Source organism: Pelobates fuscus, chromosome 1, assembly GCF_036172605.1.
Source record: "Pelobates fuscus isolate aPelFus1 chromosome 1, aPelFus1.pri, whole genome shotgun sequence".
Taxonomy (NCBI): Eukaryota; Metazoa; Chordata; class Amphibia; order Anura; family Pelobatidae; genus Pelobates; species Pelobates fuscus.
Window position 1 is genome coordinate 413,351,173 of NC_086317.1, and position 23,688 is coordinate 413,374,860.

At 37.8% G+C, this 23,688-nt stretch overlaps 1 protein-coding gene across 3 annotated transcripts in view; it reads right to left on the reverse strand.

The window, feature by feature from the left end:
* The window catches only part of HOXC10 (homeobox C10), a 158,727-nt gene that overhangs the window by 2,766 nt on the left and 132,273 nt on the right, over nucleotides 1–23,688 (reverse strand). For all 3 annotated transcript variants that reach the window (XR_010084253.1, XR_010084247.1, XM_063428442.1), the window contains one exon: nucleotides 8,259–8,297. Coding sequence is in view for 1 of the 3 variants with exons in the window: in XM_063428442.1 (XP_063284512.1) it covers nucleotides 8,259–8,297 (39 nt within the window). In the remaining 2 variants the exon portion in view is untranslated. The remainder of the gene's footprint in view (nucleotides 1–8,258; nucleotides 8,298–23,688) is intronic.

Here is a 23,688-nt window from a genome sequence, read left to right on the forward strand (position 1 = left end):
GCCTAAAGAGGTGGAAAATATCTGACTGTGGAGTTACTGAAACATTGGAAGTACAAAGCGTCTTTTTTTGACAGTTCTGAAGAAAAATAACCAGCCATTGTCCCCCAGGGTTCATTGGAGGTGCTATTACCATACTGACCGTTTTGCTAACCTGCAACTCACGTCATTAGCAATCTGTGCATGCAGGAAAAATGAACTACCTTCTATCTGCTTTGTATAACAAGAAAACAGATCTCAGCTCGATTCTCTCCCACTAATACAAGCCTGACCTTTCCTGTTCCTTGCTAGTTACTGCTTCACACCCTGCTTAGTACACCCAGAGCTGCATTGCATGGGACACATACTATCTGCTCACATAGAACGTGGGCTAAATACAAGGAGAGAGCATGTGTGCAAACTATCTGGTGTATTTAATAATATGTATTTAAATATTCAAAATATTTAAATATGCATGTGTGTATCCATATCTACTTACATACATACTGCATGCATATATAAGAGAATATGTATATGTGTGTGTATATCCATACAACCACACTCATACGTGTGTGTGTTCTGTGCCATGTATATGGTCAGGAAATATATACATATATACACACATACAATTAACTCTACACATACGTACATATATACCACAAAGATGCATGTTCAAAATGTAATATATCTGAGAATATATATAAATGTCTGTATATCAATTCATTAATTTATACATACATACACACAAAGATAGATGATACATAGATAGATAGATAGATAGATAGATAGATCATTTTTATATATCATGTATAGCTGCCTGTAAATAAATTAAATTAGCTCATTCTTAATGAAATTAGTAAGAGATGAAGATTGTAAGATCTAAAAGTAATTCGGTGGTTCTTTTTAATCCTCTATGTTCTTATTTTTTTTCCTCTTGCTCAATAAATAGCAATTTTGTAAATACGCCTGCCTCTCCCTTTACTTAAAATTAAAAATGCATTGTGCGTTCAGTATGGAGAATACAAGAGATGATTCCACTCCCAGAGTGGATTCAATTCTGTTTAAATCTCGCTTAAAGTGGCTTTTTTTTGTTGAAAGTGCACGCATTTTAATACTGGTTAGACAGCGTGACCCGAATTTCACCTCGGCTGTTTGACTTGTACCAATAGGTCACTGCCAAAGAATATTGATGACTAAACTCAGTTGAAATCTGTCTCCGCACAAATGGCCTTTAGATCTCGTAGCTAGTTCAATAACTAGTTATAATGTAGAAGGGAAAATGGGAGCCAGAGGCAAAGTAATTTGATGTTTCATTTTTATGCTAGAAAAAAAAATATATTTGTTTTTTTTCCCCCTCTTGTTTTCCAATCTTTTAAAAAAAAATACAAAAATAAAACAAAGCTGTCCTTTCCTCCTCCATATGTAGCTCAGTTGAAATTTGAATTTATATTGCACTTTTTTTTCTCTTTTCTTCCTGGTTCCCTGACAATAGCTCCTCAGTTCATGAACTCTGCAGTGCTGAGGGTCTGGGGACACTGAATCCCAGCTCCTCACTTTGCTGTGACATCCTTCTGCATTGCAAGGTTTCTTATTTATATATAGATTTAATGACAAAACCGAAGGTGCGTATGTCAAGAGGTAAACAATGGCATTTATTTTACATGGGGAATGCATCTTGTACTTATGATAAACACACAAAATGGAAACATAATATAACTCACCAGATGGGAACGCAAATCCATATATAGCAACTTTCAAAGAGCTACTCTTATTTTCAAAGGTTTATTTAGATATACATTTTGTATTTTTGTATTGATAAATATGTAAATAGACATGTAGATATTTAGAAATAAGCATAAATCCCTAGATTTTAAATATTATTTAACATGTATTTTGGATAGAATTAATTGTGAAATATAGAGTTTATTGTAATGTATATATATATATATATATATATATATATATATATATACACACACACATGTACATAAACAATATCAGTATATTTTATATAGAGCATATAATATATAGAGAGAGAGATAAAAGTCTTTGCTGTTAATATGTTAGAAATATAATTTCATTTTTTTAAAAAGTATCTGATAGTAAAAACTCTTATATATGTGTTACTATTAATTAGCATAATTTAAGTAAAAATGGATATGTTTTAGATCATTTATTCATGATGTAAACATGCTGATAAAAATGTATAATCTATTTGTAAATAAATGCAAAACATTGAGTTGTGAGTTAATACTAATCTTGTAGATACAATGTTACTGGTGTCAATATGTGCTTATCACAGGTAGGTTAGGAGAATAATGATCGGGAGATTGAGGGTCAACAACACCTGGAGATCAGGGAAGATCTACTAAAGTGTTAAGTTCCATTACAGAGCACGCTATTATATAATGAAAGAGCTAATATTCCCCAAACAAATAAATGTATAATTTACACTGTATGTGTTTAACCCAATATTGCACATGTAGATCACACTTACAAGAGTCTATTGCTTTGGAAAATTATCCTGAACGTTTATAATTAACTTACTGTGGGGACTTACTGTACAGTATATCTGTAGGTATTTAAATGTCCATTTTGTAAGGTACAGAATAATCTTCAATATTTATAACAATAAATACCTTCTATACATATAAACAATATGCATATGTGTATGATAAATATATACATATAAAATATATGTGAGAATATTTTTATATATATGTGTATATATTTCCATGTGTACGTAAATTTACATACTTCTAAATATACTTTCACGTATATGTGTACATACACACATCTATATATTTTTATGTATGTTTTTGGTTTCTATCTGTCTATCTATCTCAACCCTTTTACTCCCCAATTACCTTCGTCATTAATTAATTAAATAAATATATTTAACCCCTGTTTAGCAGCAATGGGGTTAATTTTTGTGTAACAGAAAGCCAGTCCTTTCCTACCTCCTGACAGAATTACAGAACTGGAACCCATAGGCTAAAACAGTGTAGGGTGAGTTATATTTTTTTTTTCACTTTTAACTGACCACCTGGGTATATTACAGATCTTGTTATCTTGTTTGTGTGAATATTACACAGACCGCATCGAATAAACAGCCCCCATATCACATGCAATCGATGCCTCTCTGGAGATTAGGAGATATTGCTTCAATACACTAGTAAGAGAGATTAAAAAAAACACAAGTTACCAACGTAGATTCCCCCCTCTTCTAATATTGACAGATCATGCAATTGAGAATCAATTTAGTGATATAGAGATTCTGTACTATGTATGCAGATCTTAGCCTGCAGGAAAGGTTAACCAGAGGTCTTGGTATCTCTGTACTTAGTCTAATGTCTGTAAGGTGTTGGGTGTGGAGGGGGGGGGGGGGGGGGGATACCCATATAAGAATATAATAGAATTATAGATTTTTTTTTATTTTTTTTTAAGAAGCACATTGTGTAGTTAGTGAAACACTTGAATATAACATATTTCTTGCTCAGTCCTTTGATGTAGAAGTTCCCAAGTGCCAGCACATGTGTTTATAAACACTGATCCACTCAAATTGGATACTTGGAATATGTATAAACATTGTTTTATCAGTAGCTTAAGGGCACTGATCTTAGTGAGAGGTGAATGGAAAAGATCAAATGTGTTTTTTTTTTAGTACATGTTGCAAAGATATATCTGCCTGTTGCCCATCTAAATCTATAGGGTGCCCCCATGTGTAGTCTAAATAAAAAGATAAAAGCAACAAAAGGTGAAACATATATTTTTTTTAATATTAACCACAATACAATAATTCTCGATGAGTGCAATAAATCAGATCTGTTCACTCGTTTAAGGACTGATTGCAAGCAGGATGCTAAAAATACTGTGATTACAGAAACAATCGTGATTTCCTTTTCATGAAGCACATTCTCCTGCCCTTTATGATGCTCATGTGATCTCCTCACGGCTCCCAGTGCTGATCCCATCGAGAGGGATACATTGTTAATTTTTTTTTTCTATTTTTTATTTTTTTTTATTTTGTCCACTTCAAACTATAAAAGGTCTGGGAGAAGATAAATATGGATCCGTCGTGATGTACAGTAAAACTCAGAGAAGTGAAATAAAAGTGGATACAGTGTTACAGATCCTGGGTGCATCAAAGTCATCACTCACCAACCACAAGGCGCCCAGAACTGAGCAGAGATTACACAGGGAAATGTGTGGAACTGAGTGAAAATCTGACCTAAAAAAGCCCAGATGTCCCTGGTATAAGGGGAACTAGGGAGCCATGTTCTTTAACCCTTGAATGACGCAGGCCAGTACAATAGAGTGCATCACTGCTAGTGAGGGAGATATTGGGGCTCTAACAGTTATTTATACTTACTTGGTAACAGATTGCACCATTTATGCCACAATAGTAGCAATGGCAGAAGAATATATATAATAAATTGGCAATAATGTTATATCATTTTTTATTTTTCTTACTATTATTATTTTTTAATTATTATTATTATTTTATATTATTATTTATTTTTTTACTTAAATATTCTATTCTAATTACTTTAAACATTCTAGCATATATTTTGCAAGTTGGCTGTGAACTCTTTGCAACTCTCTGTTTAGTGAATAGGAAACTGTTGTGTTGCGTGTTTGTACCAGGGGCCTAGTAAATGCCATCTCCTCAGACCCTCCCAACTCAGGTGCACGAGTTTGGGAGCAATGCATGCATGGTGTTATCGGTTCAAAGTTTACATTCCAGATGTGCTCATCTATCTGTTACAATGCGAGTTGCTTGCGACTCGCCAGAAACTCGCAGGTTAGTAAATTAACCCCACGGTGGGTGTTTAGTAGAGACCAGTGAAGCAAAACTTGAGACTACGGTTGTCTGAGAATGATGAGAATGGCAGTTATGAATAATCATAGAGTAGTAGCCCTGTTAATACAGACCCCCATCCGACATACCTAACATGTGTCTGATATTGACCAGAATTCAGAAACTGTTAAAAATGTTCGAAAATTCAGAAAATGTTAGTATGAATCCCCTGCCCTTGGCAAGAAGCAAAATTAGCTGCTATTTCTTTTTTTTCCCCAAACAAATTTGCACTCACCCCCTCTGTACAAATACTCTGTAAAGGGCAAGTTAGAAGTGTCTCCACAGAGCCAAAACATTGTACTATAAATGGTGAAAATGTGTGTTTAACTCAGAGGCAATCACGTTAGTCTGAAACACTTTAGGGCCAATCTACTAAATAGTGAACTGTGTCCTGTTATTAAAGGTTTTATAACATGTGATGTGTGTGTTTGGGCATGTCAGGTGCTCATATGTAACATATAATGTGAACACTCGAATTGATAAATACACATGTGCACACATGTATATTGACTTTTATATATACTGATGTATATGTGTGTGTGTGTGTGCATGTATGTGTGTGTGTGTGTATCATATATTATGTTCAGGCTAGTGTGTGTGTTCTCTAATACTTTTCTTTTATTTGTCTTATTGCTAGTATTTATATAGCGACAACATACTCCGCAGCGGTTTGCTATTATAGAAAGGGAATATTTTACAAGTAAATGACATGCAAAAATTAAAGGAGACAGGAGGTGAGGAATCCCTTATCCTATGAAATATATATGTATTTTGTGTTTGTGCGCACACACACACACACAGTCATCACACACATATGAACAGACATGAGACACATATGAACACAGGAACAGACACACATACACGGAGACCATTTCCATTTTCAGTGTGAATCATGATCATAGATGTGTTAGTGTGTCTCCAATGCCCCATTTGCAGAGGTTATGTTGAGAGGGGGGGTGCCAGTTTGCTTGGTATTATGTGTCTCTGCAGCCATCAATAAACACGGTTATGGGACCTCGATTCTAACGACAGATAGCCTGGTTGTAGGCCCACGTTCATAATTTATGCAAAGATTGAGTGATAGGCACCTAGCCCTGATTTATACCTTGTCAGGCTCTCTTTGCTGAAGCCAGAGGCTCAGAATTAGCTTCAAGTCAGAGAAAATACACACAAAGACTTATTTTATTTGCCAGTATACCCGTGACCTAGAAGTGAGCCTCTCTGGATAGAAAGGAACATTTTACACGAAGACCTCAATGCATGTTATAGGGGAATATATACACTTCAGTGAGGCTTATTTATATATTTAAGTTATAGCTGTCACCCTTCACCTATCAGCCAGATGTTTTATGCTGATATAATATGTTCAAAGGTAATATGGTTGCCCTAGATCTGAGCCCACTAAATAAATAACTGTACATTCTTTATATGATTTTTTTTTCTTTCTTTTTTTTTTTTTGTGTGAAATATATATTTTAAATGTGTTGTCTGAGCTGAGTAGGTCAGCATATAAAAAGGGGGAAACAAGGAAGATATTAATGTGGGCCTGTAACCTGGCTAATCCAAGTCTTCTATTTACCCTTTTGGTATTGAATACAATGAGGAGAATGTCACAATAAGGTTAACATAGAATGCAAAGGTACACAGCTCCATGCATTGAACGTGGGTCTGTTATTAGGCAGCTGAGGACAGACAGGGTTTAAGAAATGCCTCATTCTTTGATGAAAGACACAGAGGATAGCCAGATGTGATGGGAAGGAATCTCCCAGGGATCTCAGCCCAGAGCTTCACACCTCATGTTCTGTTTACTTTGTACTCTGTGGGTCCTATACTCCCTCACCTTTGCTCATTCGGAGTGACTGTAGTCCTTTTCAGTCTGAGCTATTCTCACTTTGTCAATCCATCTGTTTCTCTGTTTGTTTACTTGCTTTCTCTCTGATTTGTACATTGTCTCATTCACTTCAGGTTCCACTACCCAGGGTTTTATTGGTTTTATTTTTATTTACAAACTAGTCTCCTCTGCCTTGTCACAGCTGGCCTGCCAAAACCTGATTTGTACAACTCTGTTACTTGTCAGAGTAAAGCTCAATTTAAATATTAAACCTTTATGCCAACTTATACAGCACTCAGCCTCTACATAACACACTGGTATGAGATATAATACAATGACTACATCAATATAAAATAAAAAAATATTAAACTAAATTTTAAACTTTACACAAACATATAATCTTATTAGGAAGTACGACAACAAGTAAATATAAAAAAGTACACAGAAATATAAAACTTTTAATCTACCATCATTACACTAAACCTAAATACTAGGCACTATACCTAAACATAATGTGCTAAATATAAAAAATCTCTCTCTTTCTCTCTCTCTCTCTCTCTCTCTCTCTCTCTCTCTCTCTCTAACATATACAATGAAGCAAGGTGTGTGTGTGTGTGTGTGTGTGTAGATATATGTACCTAAATGATACAATTACAGAAAAATATTAGGTAAATATAAAACATATAAAATATTTAAAAAAAAAAACACCCCACCTGAATTATTTAAAACACAGTAATATATAAAGCACTTCTCAAAAAACAAAACACTACACTCAAATATAAAACACTTCACCTAAATTTAGAAAACCACGACTGCATTTAAACCAAAATATAAATCTCTTCTCCAAATCATAAAACAATACACTAACACATAAAGCACTACACTAAGATATAAGATATAGTAAATAAATTAAAAACGAATTAATCCCCAGGTGTTGTAAGGGACAGAATTGCACACATGGTGAGAATTGTACATTGGGGGGTGGGTTGTACACACCTTTCTGCTATTGTTTGACAATGTGTTTCATTTATACAATACAGATTTATTTAATATGTCTGTTCTATCAATCTGCAGAAAGCATTCTGCTCCCATTTGCCCTACAATAAAAAGGCATGAGTGCTCCTGTGTGTTTGTTTAGCCAGCTCTTCCTGTATTGCACTGTGCACTATGTGTTTGTTAAAAAGCAAAAGGCTTGTTTTAACACATGTAGGATAGTCTAAATGAGTCCCCTTGTTTTTCATTCCTGGTTTTGAGGCACCCCAGGGACTTGTGTAACAGCTCGGTGGCAAATCAGTCCAATTTACAGTGTAAAGCGAACACCCTGCTTCCTGTGATTAGAATTATCCAGGTTTATTGCCCTCTCTGTCCTGAAGACTGGAAAATGTGTTACAATAAAAACCCTGCAGTCACTTCTAAACTCACAGGCTGTTGGGGAACCAGTGGGTGTTAACAGAAGAATAGAGACTCATTTTGGTGCATGTATTTCTGTATACATCTGTATATGCCCATGTATGTACTATCAATCCCTTCTCCAAGCACAAACAGACATGTTTTTATCTCACCTTACTGTCCTTAAAGATGAACACTTACCATGTGAACACAGACTGCTCTGATTCCAAGTTTGGGAACCTGGGGTGGGAACAAAAGAGGGCATTGGTTTGAAATGAAACAGAGACAAGGCAAGAGTCCACTAGATACACGTCCTTTATTTTAGGGGTTTGGGGTAAATGCACAATGGTTCTGACACCCCAAGGTGCTAGCAGAGCTCTTACAATGACAGTAAGCTGGATCAAGTACATATTTTATATTATTAACAAAATGCACAACATTATTAAATGGTATTTGATTGTTTAGTATATGTGGAGAAAAAAAGAGAAAAAAGATAGATAGATAGATAGATAAATAGACAGAGATATAGATAGATAGACAGATAGATAGATAGATAGATAGATAGATAGATATGAAGATAGATAAATAGATAGATAGATAGATAAATAGACAGAGATATAGATAGATAGATAGATAGATAGATAGACAGATAGATAGATAGATAGATAGATAGATAGATAGATAGATAGATAAATAGATAGATAGATAGATAGATAGATATGAAGATAGATAAATAGATAGATAGATAGATAGATAGATAGATAGATAGATAGATAGAAGATAGACAGACAGATAGACAGATAGATAGATAGACAGATAGACAGACAGATAGAGAGAGAGATATAGATAGATAAATAGATAGATAGATAGATAGATATGAAGATAGATAAATAGATAGATAGATAAATAGACAGAGATATAGATAGATAGATAGAAGATAGACAGACAGATAGATAGATAGATAGATAAATAGACAGAGATATAGATAGATAGATAGATAGATAGATAGATAGATAGACAGATAGATAGATAGATAGATAGATAAATAGATAGATAGATAGATAGATAAATAGATAGATAGATAGATAGATAGATATGAAGATAGATAAATAGATAGATAGATAGATAGATAGAAGATAGACAGACAGATAGACAGATAGATAGATAGATAGATAGATAGATAGATAGACAGATAGATATGAAGATAGATAAATAGATAGATAGATAAATAGACAGATATATAGATAGATAGATAGATAGATAGATAGAAGATAGACAGACAGATAGATAGATAGATAGACAGATAGACAGACAGATAGATAGACAGATAGACAGACAGATAGATAGATAGATAGATAGATAGACAGATAGACAGACAGACAGACAGATAGATAGATAGATAGATAGATAGATAGATAGATACATAGATAGATAGATAGATAGATAGATAGATAGATAGATAGATAGATAGATAGATACATAGATAGATAGATAGATAGATAGATAGATAGATAGGAAGATAGATAGGAAGATAGATAGATGCAGCTTTTACATCACATTTAAAAAAATAATAATAATCATGTACATATTGTTCCACATTTTACTCAGATTGCAGTCAGAAAGCAGCAGAAATGGATTGCTCTGGTAGAACTTACAAATGGAAATTCTCCATTAGAAAAGAAATAGCTGATTAAAATTGATTTTGTTTAACTTAATAACCATGTTTCCCCCTAGGTTTCCTAGAACCTCTGTTGAAGCCAAGCAGCCCCCATCACTTTGCACAGAGTAACAATACGTCTCCAGGTTGGAGGGCAGACATCACACAGGAAAGTGGAATTATGTCAGAACCTGGCTCTGAACAGATCAATCCAAATCCCCCTGAACCAACTAGAGTGGCATTAACCCATGCATTGCCGGATCTGGCTCCCATTCTACTGAGAAATCCTCCATTGGTAACAAGGGGTCTGAGAATCTCTCATGTGTAAAATATGCCCAAACACAGACAGTAACTAAACAGCTGGACAATGAAATCCTGGGCACAGAGTCCAGATTTAGTTACATTTAGTAAAACAGATAAAATAGAAACTGTAAAAGACAATATAGCTAATTATAATGCTATTGCGGTTGCTAGCACAATGTTTTTGTAACAATATTATGTTGAATGTTTTTCAAATATTTTTGTAGGACAAATGTATGAAGCTTCCCCAAACTAAATATTTGATTTGATAACTAACTGTTTAAAGAACCCATGATACAATATGAACGTCTGAGCAAGAGAAATATGCACATAAATGTAAAACTTAATACAAGGGTGAAGCAAACAATTATTACTAAGGTATAATCAATATCTGATGTTTCGTTGTTCCCAGTGAGTTATTAGTAAATCATGTCGAAATAAGGCTAATCAGATTATTCTAGATAGAGTTTACCCACTTCACCCATAAAAATATCACATATTGTGAAGTTATCGTTCAGTCTGTTATCTGATTGTGACGTCATCGATTGACATCAGCATTCAACGTTTTGGTCGCTAATGAATATTATCTTACACAGAATATACAAAGGAGCTTTGTGAAATTTTTGCAGCCATTCAAATTTTGGGACAACTGATTTCCAATGAAAACTGATATTTTTGTTTAATAAAAAAAATATACTAAAAGGTATTTATTATTTATTTGGGTGAAATTCGCCCAAAATAACATTGATTTACAAATCATTAAAAAAAATATATATATATATATATATTTTTTTTTTTTTTTTAAATACAACAGTATCTTCTTTCGATCATTATGTCTTTTCGGAGTTGTGTCAATAAAGCACATCTACTAATGCAATAAATACGTAATCAAAAAGTAGATTAAGAAGTAAATGTGGTCGAATGAAAAAAAATAAAATTAAAATAAATAAATACAAGTATCCTGTTCTAATTTGCACGTATTGGTTAAAACAGCTTATTTGGTCCGAATTGGACGTTCCAAAATGTGTCAGTGATATATAGGAATCGAACATCGTTAGAATTTACAATTCGTTTTACCAACTCACACTAGGCGTTCATTTTTGTACATAACGTGTAATTGCAGTAAACAAGCTTAACATCCAATATTGTTGCAGATAGATTGAAACAAAGCAAGTCGAATTTAAATCAATACTGATTTCAGATGAAGTTGCTCGTACCGAACCGTGTGATAAGGGGCAGGCAACGATGCTTAATTTAATTCTTAATTGTTGCACCTAAATCCCCAGCAAGCAACGCTCTATTATCTAATTGTTTAATGTTAGGCCTCTTTATAGGTGCATTAAACAAGCTGAGCAGGTGACAGGCTTGTGTTTAAATATCACCACCCCTCCAGTTTCACAGCAATGTCACAAACAGCATCACAGTATGTTATGCATTTTGAGTTAACAGAAGCCATGAGACCAATATTTTAAGTTCCATGACTCTAATCTAACAGTGCTGGTTTTATGGCTGGAAGCATTAAGAGCAGAATTTATAAGCACTGGGCTTGTGTTTGTAGTCCTGTTTACACTAGGTGCTGCATATAATTCCTGGGGTTAATTTGCTGGTACAATGTCTGGCGTTTTATAATTACCCTTATTCCCCTTGTTGACAGCAGCAGTTAGACTGCTGGCTTTTCATTGGAAGAGAGAATCACAATGGTCTAAAGCAGAATATATTCTTCCCCTATGTGTTTAACACAATCCCACTTAACATCTTTCATTCTGTGTCTGCTAGTTCCTCTTTTCTTGGTATAGAATCAGTCATATTGGAAATATGGATATGATGATGCTTAACTGGCTGGATGTATTCATTTCACTATGTTTTTGATGGAAGCATTGAAGTTCAGAAGTTTAGACTGCTTCTTTTGTTAGTTTGTGCATTCAGATTTTAAACATAACAAATAAGACTGTGAGCTCTTTGAGCCTAGTCCTCATGAATCTATTGTTCCTGTAACATTTTTAAATTGTCTCATTTATTGTTAAATGTCCCCTTTATAAGCGCTACGGAATCTGTTGGCCCTATATAAATGGGGATAATAATATTAATAATAATATTCTAAAGTGCTGCGGTATAAGTTGGTGCTATATAAATGCCAATAATAATAATAATAATAATAATAATAATACAAATATTTTGCAGGTGTTTCTATATGTAGATCAAATATATGCTGCCTGAGGTCTGTGTGTTTAGATATGCTGAAATAGGGATGGATTTGTTTTTTGTTTATTTTTCTCTATTTTTGAGAAATATCAGCTAAATTCTCATAGACACACAAATTTATAATGGACCAACATAAAACCTATATGTTTATTAGCTGTATCTAGATGACCAAATGTGACTGCACTGAGAGCAGCAGTTATAACTAGTCAGCTGTCTCTGCTGATTATTTGTACTGCCAGTCTATCAGTGTGCACAATCCAGGTGTGTTACAAGGTGGAGATGGGCCGTATTATTATTTTTATTATTTATAAAGTGCCAACAAATTCTGTAGCGCTGTGCAATAGGTGGAGTAACAAGCAAGTATTTGCAACAAGAAATGTTGGACGCACAGGAACAGAGGGTATTGAGGGTATTGGGTATTGAGCTTCACTTATGCTTTTACGGTCATCTTTTTCCCCATTATGAACCCTCGTTGATGTCATGGGAGGAACCTGGAAGGGTTTGTATGCCAAGCAGAGAACTGTAAACCAAATTTGATAAATGTTAAAGAGAAAAATATCAGATTTGGAAAAAAAATTCTGCTATAATCCACTATGGCCTTTTTTGGAACAAAACATAGCAACTAGTTTCACTGAACTAACGACATTGGAGATGCAGCAGAGTAGAGAAAACTTTGAAATTTGGTACATACAGTATCGCACAAAAGTGAGTACACCCCTCACATTTTTGCAAATATTTTATTCTATCTTTTCATGTGACAACACTGAAGAAATGACACTCTGCTACAATGTGAAGTAGTAAGTGTACAGCCTGTATAACAGTGTAAATTTGCTGTCCCCTTAAAATAACTCAACACACAGCCATTAATGTCTAAACCGTTGGCAACAAAAGTGAGTAAACCCCTTAGTAGAAATGTCCAAAATGGGCCCAATTAGCCCTTTTTCCTCCCCGGTGTCATGTGACTCGTTAGTGTTACAAGGTAGCAGGTGTGTTAAATTTGGTGTTATCGCTCTCACACTCTATTATACTGGTCACTGGAAGTTCAACATGGCACCTCATGGCAAAGAAATCTCTGAGGATCTAAAAAAAATAATTGTTGCTCTACATAAAAATGGCCTAGGCTATAAGTAGATTGCCAAGACCCTGAGGAACTGAGCTGCAGCACGGTGGGCAAGACCATACAGCGGTTTCACAGGACAAGTTCCACTCAGAACAGGCCTTGCCAAGGTCGACCAAAGAAGTTGAGTGCACGTGCTCAGTGTCATATCCAGAGGTTATCTTTGGGAAATAGACGTATGAGTGCTGCCAACATTGCTGCAGAGATTGAAGGGGTGGGGGGTCAGCCTGTCAGTGCTCAGACCATATTCCGCACATTGCCTCAAATTGGTCTGCATGGCTGTCATCCCAGAAGGAAGCCTCTTCTAAAAATGATGCACAAGCACTTTCCTTTCTGTACCCATGTAATGATTGTAGTATTAATGTATTACTGTACAATGTTACTGTACAATACTTTTGATTGACATGGCATGGTATGTCACCAACTTGACCCCAACCCCTTTTCCTTTCTGTACCCCGAGTTTTTTTTGAGAAAATATTTGAAAAACAATAAAAATTGTCAAATTGGAAAAAAAAAATGATGCACAAGAGGGGGGCGAAGCCTGGCAGCCATCATGAACGGACGCGATCTCAGCCAGCTCCCTCAATCACGAAACAATCTGCCATTAATCCTCCTCTCCAAGCCCCATCGAATCCTGAAAACCGACTCACGTAACACAGCACAGCATACTGCACCGACCGATGCCGTTTTTCCAGACCCTTAAACAACCCAGGCAACGGGGAAAACCTGCGGCCTACCGCGCAACGCCGCACCTAAACCTTGAGGCCTACCTCGGCGGAAGCTACTCGGAACACTTCCTCTACAACCAAGGCTCTGATACACTCACCATGGGTCGTCGCTCACAAAAGCAAACGGCCGGCACCAGCTTGCAGGTCAGAGACATAGGGGAGATGCTGCTCCGACCCGGGCAAGCAGACTCGGCAAATACCACACACCCCCCCAGCAATAGCCCGACCCCAGAAATGGCGGGAGGCGAGCCAATAATCTCAACGGCCCCACCAGCGGAACAAGCACGACAACCTGAACCCCAGGACGACTCAGCCCCCACCACTAAAGGGGACCTAAAGGCTCTACTTCACAACATATAGAAACTGCTGGCAGCAGACGTTGCACTAGTAAGAGCTGACATCCAACATGTTGCAGAAAGGGTCAGAGTCACAGAGGATGATATTAACAGCGTCCAAGACACAGTAGGCACCCTTCAAACTTCAATCCAACAACTCTAGACAGAACAGCATGTTTTAGCTACCCAGATAATGTCACTGGAGGACAGACAGCGCCGGACACACATTAAGATCCGGGGGGTCCGCGCCACAGTCCCAACAGAGGAGTTACCACGTTACACACAACGCCTGCTCTCTACCATACTGCCACAGGCCACCGCAAGGAAAATTGTCCTGGATGGCATATACCGAGTGACGAGCACAGTTCGAATCTCGCCCAACACACCTAGAGACGTAATTTTGCGCTGCATAACAGTCTATGACAAAATACAAATAATGACTGCACTAAAGGGAAAAACGCCACTGGACTTCGAAGGTGCACAGCTACTGTTCTTTCAGGACATTACAAGAGCCACTCTAATAAGGCGCAAAACATTTGGACCAATCACTACAACACTCCGCAAAGCTGCAATTGCATACAGGTGGGGGAACACAGGTTCACTGCTGGTTCACCATCAAGGGACTACACACACCCTCACGTCACCGGCTGGAGCACCAGCGTTCCTGCACGCATTGGGAATACAACCCCCACGAACACACACAACGTCAACAGGACACCCAGAGAACGGGGACCCAGGAGAAGGAACGTTTCTCGCTACGCCAGCACGGGACCTGCAGACCATAAACACCTGAACTCACCCAACGGCTCACATAAGCCATTACCAACATAAACACTGCAACCAATACGGCCACATATGTTTTTGTTATATATGTTTTTCTTTTTTATTATATTGACTCTCACCAGAGTCCATCTATATTTTTGATCTCTCCTTTATAAATGTTTTTATATATGTTCTATATGTTCTCTAGCGCAAGTACTACGCAGACTTCGCCAGTGACCTACCCACACAACAGGGGCAAACAGACCCCCCCATGACCAACACTGGGAAGAAAGCTATCACAACCTAGCACCCTCCACCGCCCCCCCCCCCCCCGCCACCCCAAGGGTTAGGGGTTTTAGTTGGGAGCCACAACATGTACTGCGCACATAGGAGTAATACACACACCTGGCATTCCACTGCACTCAAACGCACCAAGAACTCCGTGACAGTGCACATATAGGCTTCCAAAAGCATCCACCTGATCCAACCTGACGCACACATAGTTATGCTAACACGCACAGTGTAACAACAGATATGGAACTAACTAGCATTCTCACACTCATACACTTGGAGTATCCCAGGGGTAAACACGAAAACCACCAAGCTTGTACCAACACACCCTCCCTGGGTTTGTCACCGTACCTGCTTTTGTTATTTAAAATTTTGCTGATAACCACTAAATTACTGTTTTAGCTACACATTGGCTGTTAAAATATTTGTAGAACAAAATGTTGTATTCTTGTGCTAATATTTTATGCCGATATGCCTAACAAAGCACAAAAAATAAAATTTTTTAAAATGATGCACAAGAAAGCCCGCAAACAGTTTGAAGACAAGCAGACTTAGGACATGGATTACTGGAACTATGTCATGTGGTCCGATGAGATCAAGATCAACTAATTGGTTCAGATTGTGTCAAGTCTGTGGTGGCAACCAGGTGAGGATTACAAAGACAAGTGTGTCTTGCTTACAGTCAAGCATGGTAGTGGGAGTGTCATGGTCAGGGCATGCATGAGTGCTGCCGGCACTGGGGAGGTACAGTTCATTGAGGTAACCATGAATGCCAACATGTACTGTGACATACTGAAGCAGAGCATGATTCCCTCCCTTCGGAGAATACGCCGCAGGGCAGTATTCTAACATGATAATGACCCCAAACACACCTCCAAGACTACCACTGCCTTGCTAAAGAAGCTAAAGGTAAAGGTGATGGACTGGCCAAGAATGTCTCCAGACCTTAACCCAATTGAGCATCTGTGGGGCATCCTCAAATGGAAGGTGGGGGAGTGCAAGGTCTCTAACATCCACCAGCTCCGTGATGTTGTTATGGAGCAGTGGAAGGGGACTCCAGTGGCAACCTGTGAAGCTCTGGTGAACTCCATGCTCATGAGGGTTAAGGCAGTGCAGGAAAATAATGGTGGCCCCACAAAATATTGACACTTTGGGTCCAATTTGGACAATTCCACATAGGGGTGTACTCACTTTTGTTGCCAATGGTTTAGACATAAATGGCTGTGTGTTGAGTTGTATTGTCACATGAAAAGATATAATAAAATATTTACAAAACTGTGAGGGTTGTACTCACTTTTGTGAGATACTGTATAGCTCCTGCTTCCCCCACTAGACCACCTAATAAAAAAGGGCAGAATCCAATGACCTTGCACATAGCAGTTGCACAAAATAAGGAAAACCTCAGCTGTGTAAAAATCCAATGATAAGTGGAAGCTGCCCCTACTGTTATTTTTGGGAAATTGGGACAATAGGCCAATGAAAAGTTAATCCCCAAACTAGTTTTGACAATGTAAATGTAGTTTTTTTCCATCTATGGAGAAATACATGCCAAAATAAAACTTAAAACTAACTAAACTGTCTAATGTAATACTTTAATAAGGGCTTAACAAACTATTTAAATATCATATTTTCTGCAAAGTCTATGACTTTTTTCAGTCAAAAGTTGGTAAATATGTTAACATTAACCAGCACACAGGATGAAATCAGACCAGATGTTGGGGTCCAGCCATGAGGTTCTTAGAAGTTCTGTATCTGGTACATTAATCAAGTGAGCGATCAGATCTTCACAGTGATACAGTGAGTTATTGGCCAAATATATTGGCTCCTTATTTAAATGTAATTCTTCGAAAACAAATGAATAATTCAAAATCAACAAATTGGATCCTAAAGTAGGTAATGTTAACTAAGCCGTCACTGAGTTGTTGGGTTACTTTTTATTTGTTATGTACTTTATTATGTTTTGTTGCGTAGTTTATGTCTATAACAACATCTATCTGTCAGTCTTGCTACATTTATGTGTGTGTGGTTATTATTCATGAGATATTTATGAGTATCCATTATATAACCCACAAATTATGTGGTGCTTTAAATAGAAATATAGAAATGAGCAAATAAATGCCAAATATATTCACATGAAAAGAAAACAAGAAGCAAGAAGGGCTCTGCTCAAATGAGTTTACAATCTAAAGGAATTTGTGCTTTGATGTGGTGTGTGTGAAGCCCTGTGGGTGCAAGCATGGAAACTGGTAAACATTGCAACTTATCAACAATAGAATCTAGATCTTTTCACTTTAGACAAAAAAAAAGAAAGCAAATATAGTGCATACTGAATTTCAAATCCAATTTAATAGTAAAAAATACTTTAGATTTAAAGTCATAACCTAAAATGAGTCACAAAATGTGCAATCAAGAATATTGCAATAGTTTTAATTACATTCAATTAATCTGGAGAAAGTAATTCCAACTACAACATGCTCCTGGAGGTGGTCACAACTCAAAGTCTAGAAGGCAAATACTTTAAGCTTTATCTCTTTTAAGACTCTCAATCAGCAGAACATAACTGGAGCAAAGCTCATGCTAATTCATACCCACTTTCAAGCAAACCTAATGCACTTTCTGAATCTCAATCTTCTCCCACAAGTCCTAACTAAACAACTACTTCATTATCACTCCGCGTCATCTACTGTCTTCACAGCAACTACACAACAACATGATACTTAATGTCACAAAAAAATCCCAAAACAAAGAAAGCCAATAGTCTATTGTTCCCCCACTCATCATACACTTAACTCATATTATTACATGCTTATTATGTTTCCCTTACTAAAGTGTTTTTGCGCAACCTCTTTCTTTAACAACTAAAAACCTTTTAGGATCAGTGGCGCTGTAATTAAAATCCAGTGTAGACAATAAATCACCCAAGTGCAATATCACATTCACGCTTAATACATATATAGATCAAATAGGGAACAAGGTGATTGTGCACGCAGTGACATGTGTGGACATATCACCTGAGGAAGACTCTGCGTTTGGTCGAAACACATTGTACAAGTATCGTTATAGTTTTACTTTGTTTTATGTGCACACAGAGTTTTTAACTTCATCTGGCTGCTTTCTGAAGGACCTGGCACTTTTTTCTTTTCCCTTTTTTTTTTTTTTTTTAATATAGTTTTTTATTAGAAAATTTTTTCCTTTACATATACAACAATATACTGGTCTCATATTTTGTTTAACAGACAAATACAGAATCACATAGCATTCTATTAAATCATATATCATCAAGATTTGTCTTATATTCAATTATAGCACAGTATATATCACATACGGACATAGTCTACAATCACAAAAGAGAAACAAAAACACAGACAATAAAAGCCCCACACCAAATCTAGAGCAACATGATCGAGTTAGTTTCAATACTCGCTTATATGTATTTTATTATCACTTATCTATATTCCTCGCCTTCCATATATCAACTGCTAAATTTCGAATAATAGTATAATCAAGAAGGGCTATTGGAGGAGCAAAATAATATCTTATATTTATACAGCCAATCACCATACCATTGTTTTTTCTTCGAGTTATCATTGTTGATCATCTCGTGTTCCATAGATATTTGGAACAGGACCTGATCAATCAATAACCGTTTATTATACGGCTTAGATGATTTCCAATGTCTCGCTATGATAATTTTAACAGCAACTAAACAATGTATAGCAAAACAAATGTCTTTTTTTGCATCAAATGACAAGTTTAGATGTAAAAGAGCAGAAGCGGCATTCTCCGTAATTCTATTAGTAGTCACAGTTGTAAAAATATGAAAGGCCCAAGACCATAGATATTTGACAGCTGGACAGGCCCACCAAATATGTATGTAAGTACCTGGATGAGAACCACATCTCCAGCAAGTTGGATCAGAATTATGGAACATTCTCGCCAATCTTGCCGGAGTATAGTACCATCTGTAGAGGACTTTAAAGTGGCATTCAGACAGATTCAAACAGTGAATATATTTATTCACCAGGCTCAAAGAGACATTCCAATCATCCAGAGAAATTTGCAGTTCTAGTTCTTGTTCCCACGTCTTAATCAAGCTGTGGGGAGACTCCTTAAGAGCTTCCAACATTGATGCTGCAGCAGACATAATCTTATTAATAGATTGGGAATTAAATATGGCCTCTAACTTTTTAGCAAAAATGGAAGATGATTTAATCACGTTTTTGTGAATAAAGTTTTTTATGCGGAGATAAGTAAAAATTTCTCTGCGCGGAATATGCAGAGAATCAATAATATTCTGGAAGGGTAAGATATTGTCTCCCGAGGGGCGGAGCCTGACGGGCAAGGGGAACAGACGTGTGTGTCCCGAGCTCCTCGTGGAAAACGAGAAAAAGCGACTTTATCTTCGGCAACTCTGCCAACAATGCCACCGATGGGCAGCATAACGCCCAGGGGGAACACAGCGACACGCTCCAAGACTCTAACGAGCAGATTAGACGCGGGAGCCCGGAGAGACACCGTTGCGGCCTACTACACCGGTCCGAGAGAGAGGCGGCCGATCTCTCTGTGCACTGGTAATTCGAACATGCAATCCCCCTCCCTGCCTCCCTCCCCCCCCACTGGACCGGCGGGGGTTATCCCGGTCTTTACCCAACAACTCGATTACCCAAATCAAGTGACACGACACAAGCACCCTGACCTAACCCAGGGCCCACCCGAGCAACTCAAAATGGCGACGGAAGCAAGGCCTGAAGATACGACACAGGAGTGGAGTACCCCAGCCCTGTACTCTGTGGACCGCATGCTACAGCGGCTGCATGAGCACTTTAACCAGCTATGGGCCAACCTGGAGAACGTCCTGGGGTCTGGCCAGCTACAGCCCCGAAACCGAAAGCAAGGCGGCGGAAAAAGGAGAGGGCAGAGGACCCACTCGGGCCTTAAACGCATTGGCAAGCCTGCACTTCATGATACTAGCCCACCCGGGCCGGGAGCCACTAAGGGAGTGACCCGGAGGCATCGCCCGCATGGACGGAGAGACGGCCACCACAGACGGCGGCAGATCATCAGATTCCCCAGTCACTCCTACTGCGGGAAAGACACGGCCCACAGAAGAGTTCGGGTCAGTGGCTTACGGATGTCGGCCTTCACCCCAGCCTGGGGCTGGAGGGAGGACTTACCTTGTCCCCGCCGAATAGCTGCCTCTGCAACCGATGCTGCCACAAATGCAGCAGGCCGTACACGGAACCCGGAGCGGGTACGCAATCCGCAAGAGAGTTGCTACCGGACCACAGACGGGACCCGAGCACACAACTCACATACACAGCGGGACAAACAAGCAGCCAGAAGAAATCCACAGCTTGATCGGCTGCAAAGACGCAGCGAGAAGAAATCAGGATCCTCCAGGGACGGAATGGCTCTGCCGAGCCGAGGCATTGGCTGACAGTGCCATGTGCCCTCGAGTGAGGTACCCATGTCCCCCTCAGGACTTACAGCCGTACCCAGCTTGCCGGCACCAAAAAAGGCAACATCAATATACACATGTCGAAGTTAATTTTATGTTAAATCGAATTTTAGCAGATTGCATTTACTCATCAGTGACCTAACCAGAGCTAATTTAATGATTACCAGCTACTCTACATTATGAATCAGGGCATATTACAATAGATAACCCACTCACTCTGCTCAATACAGCGCTGTTACACTGCTGCCTATTAAGTGACGCTGTATCATTTAAGTGTACTGCGTTTCTAGCGGTTTTTGTTTTTTATTAAGTTGATCTAGCATGTTATCTGGCAATTTACTTATATATAAATGTGCAGAGATGTACCTTGTCTGTTTTCCCCTCATAATTTACCAACACCCGCTCCATACAATGTTTATCATACTAAGAAGCTTGATGTTACTTACGTTGACTTGTCTATTGCTTGTTACACTGCACTATATGGCATAGCTTGTTGGTACTAATTAGACTTGCATGATTACTTTACAAAAAAAAAATGAGACAGATATGAGTATACTGACCAACCATATGGTTAACGTCTTGTCTTATGCACTAACTCCTTTATTTTTGTTCACATTCTGTACCGCATAACTCAATGTCTCAATAAAAGAAAGATTTACAAAAAAAAAAAAAAAGATATTGTCTCCCTGCATAATTTCTGCAATTCTTATTCTATCCGCGCAGACCCAATTCTTTAACGAAAAGTCTTGTATAAGTAGTTGGAGTATATCCAAGGGACATGTCTTAGGTATCATATTTATTAGGCCTAATTTTTTTTTAATTAGTATCCACTCTTCTAATATTTGCGATAGTATCGTTGAGTTATTTATAGGCGAATTTACTAAGTTTTTACTTGTAGCTGTCCACATCAAATATTGTAATTTGTCTACATGGGCCACGTTCGCCTCCATAATATACCATGGTTCCAAGACCTGTTTAGGGTTGGACCTGGCACTTTAAGTATTCTACCCTGCATCAACCTGAGATTGATGAAATTGCTGTGCAGTCTAGAGCCAACTCCTAAATGTCTCTTTAATGTGTGAGTGTCCCAAGTTATCTCACCATTCCAATTTGTGTTTACATGTTAACTATGCCATGATGTTTTTATTTTTAATATTATAAAGGTTTTAATGACCATTGCCAGCTGTGATGTTTTGTAACCACTGTGTGCGCAACCACCTTGTTCCCTCTTTCTTTAATACATACTCCTTGCCCCCGCCCTCCATCCTCTCAAACCTTACTCATTGTCTTAGCTCCACTTTTGGGCAGTTTCTAACTTTTGCCTTCAGTCTCCCTGTTTTTCTTACTTTTTCTTTTCCTATCTCGTTATTTTTTTTCGTCTTACTTTCACCTCCAAGCTTAATGTACTGTTTGTATGTACCTAGCTAACAAACGTTCTTAATTCCATCTTCCTTCCCGATCCTCTTCAATCTGGTTTCGTCACTAATAACTCTACTGGGACAGCAGTATCCTAACGACGCAGTGACATCATCACTGCCAAATCCAAAGGTCGCTACTCATTCTACTTGACCTTTCTGCTACCTTTGACACCGTGGCCCATTATCCTCTTCTATTCACCACTTCCTTTTAGGCTGAAAGGGCAATTAATGGGGCCCTCATCACCTGTTCCTGTTTGTCTGAATATGACAGCAATTACTTGTATGTTTTGTGTTTGTTTGTTTTTTACCCCAAACTTACATGACTTTACAAATATAAATAATAATACGATTTTTGTTCTTAAATTTACAATTCCACACTTTCAATATTAAATCTCAATCATGTCAGTACCTTGTATTATACCAAACTATTAAAATGTATACAATTAAAAATAACTGAAAAGTGGAATGTTAAAAAAAAATGAAACTCTTAAGATTGTTGTGCTCCCTAAATAATTAAAGAAAATTAACTTACCTTTAGTCCCTTTGTTTGGTCTCACCATGGCCAGCACTTTTCTCTGGCTGAGATAATCAAAAGTTATGGTCTCAGCTACTCCAATGCTTCTCCATAGGGAAGCATTGGAGGGCTCGCATGTATGCATCACAATCACCAGACTGTGCCAGTTAGCATCTGAGCATGGAGATGCTAACTATTCCATAACACGCAAAATCCATGACTTGCATACAGCCATGGCACACACAACTCCCATTACACATGCACACACACACACGACTCATGGATCTGTAGTATCAAACACAAAACTCACATTACACAAGTAACCAAACATCAAATTCATACATCACACATGAGACCACTATATGCAACAACCATCATGTACATGTGACCCCCACACAAAACACCATCCATCCAGACATAGGGGCGATAGACGTAAAAGACAGTGGATAGGTTTTCATATTTGAAAAATTAAGGGGGTATCGAAGGGCTTTTGGATAGAAAAAAAAGAGACTGCTAGAAACAGTGGAAAGGAGTCTGGGTGACAGAGAATTTGGGAATAGACATTCAGGTGCAGAGGCTAAAAACTGTTTATGAGGATCTTTGCCAGTGGTCTAACAATCCATGTACCAGCCCATTTACATACTTATGCATATTCCACACATTGCATTGTGATAAGGAATCACTCATATTACACAAACACTGAGATAAAAGTTTTCTTGCAAATCTGTTAGTGGCACGTTGTAGTGCGGGTTTGACAAATTGTATATGGGTGTGTATAGAACTGACTGGGCCTAGAACTGCTGGATTCTAAGTAAGGTTTTCATAGCTAGCAATAGTCCGTTGTTTTGA